Consider the following 4767-nt stretch of genomic DNA (forward strand, 5'->3'; position numbering starts at 1 on the left):
ATAGTGCTAGGTAAAATAATACTTGCTGAATTGATTATTACAGCATAAAATTGAGACAGAGTTGAAGGTAAAAGAAAGAAGATCATAAAATATGAAATTATACAAACCACATAGGGTTTGTTTCAGTTCTGTTGGTAACCACTCAGCAGAGATGTGAAAAATTCTATTGGTATTCAAAAGGGAACATTGTTTTAAAAAATGAATTTTCAGTGTCTTAAACTTTCCAATCCTAAACACAAATACAAAGTGTATTTATCTATAAAATGCCAATGGAGCATACTCTGTTGAAAAAATGGTAGACTTGTACCACTAAGTGGTAACATGACTGTGATATAAACTTTATTTAGAGATTACTGTATTAAAAATACTACTGAAATACAGGGTTGGAGAAAAGAAATTGAATTTTCCTCCATCTACTTTAAATATGAATACCCTTGGTTTTAAATGTACCATTAAAAGACTTGCATAAGGTAATCAGAATATTTTAGTTAACAATTTATCCCAGTGGTTCTCAAACTTTAGTGTGCATCAGACTTGCCAAGAGTGCTTGTTAAAACAAGATTTTGTTTTTTTTGCTTCATCCTAGAGTTTCTGATTAAGTAGGTCATTTTAACTTCTACAACTTTCTAGGTAAGTTGGACTCTGCTGGTTGGGGGCTACACTTTGGGACCACTGCATTTGTAAGGGCTGTCTTACAATATTTCTGACTTTAATAAATCAGAAAAAAATATTTAACACAGAGAAATCTGGCCTTTCACTTTCCTTTAAAGAGCCTCAAGGGTGTGTACACTTGTGTGTATAAACACATGCACAGACATACAAACCACCCTCCCTGTACTAGCATACACACATGATCAGAGTGCTATTCAAGCTGGTTATTAGGAAATGTGCCTGTACTAGGGCACAGCACATTGTGTACTCTCATATACATCTGAACACCTGAACATGCATACCTGAACAGCAAAAGCAATATCAGGAGCAAGTATTTCCAGACATAAATTTGAAATCATAGCAGCAGCAGCAACAATAACATTTTTCTGAGTGCTCACTATGTGCTAGGCACCGCTGCAAGCATTTTATGTATTAATTCATTTAATTCTCTCAAAAAATCTATAAGGTAAATTATTATAATTATAAGGTAGCTTATCATTTGTATGTTACAGATGAGGAAACTGAGGCATAGAGATATTAAGTGTGCCCAAGGTCACACCTAGTAAACAGAATAATCATGATTTGAACCTACTCAGGCTGGTTTCAGAGTCCATGCTCTTGAAAGTAATCATCTACTAACCTTTTTTGTAAAAGAGTGAGAGGGAGGTAGATTTCAATGGCTTCTGAGTCTGGAAGGCTGAGGTTACTTGTGCCTCTGCATTTGCAGTAGAATTTACACGTGTAGTTGACCCTTTTTTCTTTGGGGATCTTACAGGAGAAAGATACCTAGATATATTCAAAGGAAAAGTCTTCATATATGTTTGCAAAAAACCTCTCCCTCTCCCTCACCCCTCTCCCACCTTCCCTCCCTCCTTCCTTCTCTCTTTCACACACACACATACACACACACACAGTTGTACACATGCATCCAAACACATCTTGTATATTTATTCTGTTGTTCTGTTATTCCTTGAGCAGGCCATTTAAATATATAATGAAAAATATAGCTTAATAGGAAAATTAACTTTGTCATTATCATTTCTAACCCTTTAATAAATGGCTTTTCCAGGTAATTACTGCCATATTGAAAAAAAAATACATAGTATATATGTTCAATTTTAATAATTATAGTGGAATTGAGATCATAAAATGACTCCAGCTTAAAATAACAAGTTATTATACTAAAATAGTATTGTCATTTTTCTTTCCTCTTAAAAAATGTCTCATTAATAACTGTGGTTCATATCTGTACACATATATACACCCACCTAAATTATTTAATACAGATTTCTATGAATTAATACTTTAGATAAAATTATCAAGGCAGATTTACACCCGTATACTAAATACAGGATGGAGCAAGAGTAAGCTTATAGTTGTTTGCATGGAAAATAAAATAAGTAAATAATAATACAAGAATAAACTTGTGTTTTGTGTACTCACAACTATAAACATAATTTTCCCCATCCTGTATGTCAGACATAAATCTCAATTTCTTTTTCTTTTTATGTTTTTGTTAATCCTCACATGAGGATATTTTTCCATTGATTTTTAGAGAGTGGAAAAGGGAGGAAAAGACAGAAACAGTGATGTGAGAGAAACACATCAACTGGTTGCCTTCTGCATGAGCCCCAACCAGGGCCCTGGCTGAGGAAGAGCCTGCAACCAAGGTACATGCCCTTGACCGAAATCAAACCCAGGACCCTTTGGTCCACAGGCCGATGCTCTATCCACTAAGCAAAACTGGCTAGGGCAAATCTCAATTTCTGACATTCTACTGATGTACTGCTCTTTATTTTACAGGATAATCCAAGTCTACTTTCTAATTTTACATTAGTAGCTAAGAAATAATTCTGAGCAGGAAGTAGGATTTGTACTTTATCATGGATGTTTCTACTGCATACAATATACTAATACACTAGGAAAAGGGAATCACCATCATAATGATTTCATAAGTACCAGATCTAGTCTATTATCAATGTTGGATTCCCTTCAATTCACTCTCCTATATAATAGCCTAATATGCTGTGTCTGGTCATCCAGTCAGCCGTTCAACCAATCAAAGAGTAATATGCTAATTATATGCTAAGGCTGCTCAACTGCTGACTATGATGTGACTGACCACCAGGAAGCAGACAGTCAACTGGTTGCTACGATGTGCACTGACCACCAGGGAGCAGATGCTCTGACTGGTAGGTTAGCTTGCTGCTGGGGTCCAGCCAATCGGGACTGAGCAAGATGGGCTGGACATGCGCTGGAGCCCTACTGTGGTCCCTCCCCAGCTGGCCAACCTGCCACGTCCCTCCCCGGCCCCAATTGTGCACCAGTGGGGTCCCTCGGCCTGGGCTGCACCCTCTCACAATCCAGGACCCCTTGGGGGATGTTGGTGATCCAGTTTTGGCCTGATCCCCACAGCCACCCCAAGGGACCCCATCCATGCACGAATTTGTGCACTGGGCCTCTAGTCTACACTAATAAAAGGGTAATATGCTAATTATATGCTAAGGCTGCTCAACTGCTGACTATGATGTGACTGACCACCAGGAAGCAGACAGTCAACTGGTTGCTACGATGTGCACTGACCACCAGGGAGCAACCGCAGTGGTGGCGCGAGCCTCTCCCGATCGAGACTGATTGGGCACAAGCCTACTGCAGGCGCAGTGGGGCTGGGATGAGCGGGAGCGACAGGTAGGAGCTGCAGGTAGCGTTGGACTGTGGGTTTTGGCCTGATCCCCACAGCCACCCCAAGGGACCCCATCCATGCACGAATTTGTGCACTGGGCCTCTAGTCTACACTAATAAAAGGGTAATATGCTAATTAGACCAGGAGACCTTCCAGGCGACTGGGCAGGGAGGGCAGTTGGAGGCCATGAGGCCATCAGGGGAGGGCAGTTGGGGGCAATCAGGCCGGCAAAGGGGGGTAGTGGGAGCAAGCAAGCCGGCAGGGGGGGCCAGTTGGGGGTGATCATGGCCAGCAAGAGAGGGCAGTTGGGGGCGAGAAGGCCAGCAGGGGGTGCAGTTGGGGGTAAGCAGGCTGGCAGGCCCATAGGGATCGGACCTAAACCAGCAGTCGGACATCCCCCAAGGGTTCCCAGATTGGAGAGGGTGCAGGCTGGGCTGAGTTTTCAAAATTTACAAGTTCACTATACAATGAACTATGTTTGCATTGTACAATGGCAACAATCAGGGAGAGATTGATAGAAGATTCAACTGGTGAAGACAGATGCTAGGGTTAAGCAAGGAGACTGTGTTTAGAGTGGACACTAATTAGTGAATATCTTCATGACTTTGCTTTCCTTATTCAAGCCTTGTAACCTTTGGGGCCCCAGGAATAAATTCAGATCATACCAACCCTCTCTTTGTAAAATTTCATAGTATGCATGTTTATACATTGACTTCATCCATGTTTTTAGTTATGACCCAGCTCTTGCATTTCTTCTATCTTTCTCAAGTGATTACAATTTATGTCACTTTGTTCTATTTTTTGCATCTTTGTAATCAAAAGCATAGCACTTTTGGAAGGGATGAAAGTGGAGTAACTAAGTAAATATAACACATTTGATAGTCTCTTCCTTCCCACAGTGTCTGAGGGTTTTGACTGACACTCTTCACATTGCACCGCCTTTGAACCATGACATATTGATTGGACACCATTCAAGTTTTATATTTCTAGTTAAACCTTGTGACACATGGTTCAAGAGCCCATCTGAACTTTCATCCACTGCTTCTGTTTTCCAAATATTTACATGGATCTTTACATTATTTAAATTCAAGATAGGTCCAGCTGCCAGCAATTGGGACATCCATATCTAAAGGAAAGGAAGTATAAAATGACTCACTCTGCCTCTTTGTCCAAAAGGCAAGTGAAGAACGTTTTAACAAGTATATGTAATCCTCACAGCTAATTATGATTTTTCTCATTGCAATTTTAATTATTTTTTTAAAATCCACACTTTCTTTCATCCCTCATGGCAGTTTCATTGTCATTAAAAATGCTGCTCTATTGTGTACATCCTCTATTCATATTCATGAGGTCAGGACCATTCAACCACAGTAATTGAATGGTCTGATTGGCTGAATGTCCCACGGTGGTTTAGAGTGATACTGATTAACAAA

General features: G+C 40.2%; 1 protein-coding gene across 4 annotated transcripts in view; it reads right to left on the reverse strand.

The window, feature by feature from the left end:
- RB1 (retinoblastoma 1) overlaps window positions 1-4767 on the reverse strand; it is a 191125-nt gene that overhangs the window by 24444 nt on the left and 161914 nt on the right. For all 4 annotated transcript variants that reach the window (XM_006762735.2, XM_015563260.1, XM_015563259.1 and 1 more), the window contains one exon: window positions 1292-1437. In XM_006762735.2, coding sequence (XP_006762798.1) covers window positions 1292-1437 — 146 coding nt within the window. The remainder of the gene's footprint in view (window positions 1-1291; window positions 1438-4767) is intronic.

The sequence above is a fragment of the Myotis davidii genome, unplaced genomic scaffold, assembly GCF_000327345.1.
Source record: "Myotis davidii unplaced genomic scaffold, ASM32734v1 scaffold679, whole genome shotgun sequence".
Taxonomy (NCBI): domain Eukaryota; kingdom Metazoa; phylum Chordata; class Mammalia; order Chiroptera; family Vespertilionidae; genus Myotis; species Myotis davidii.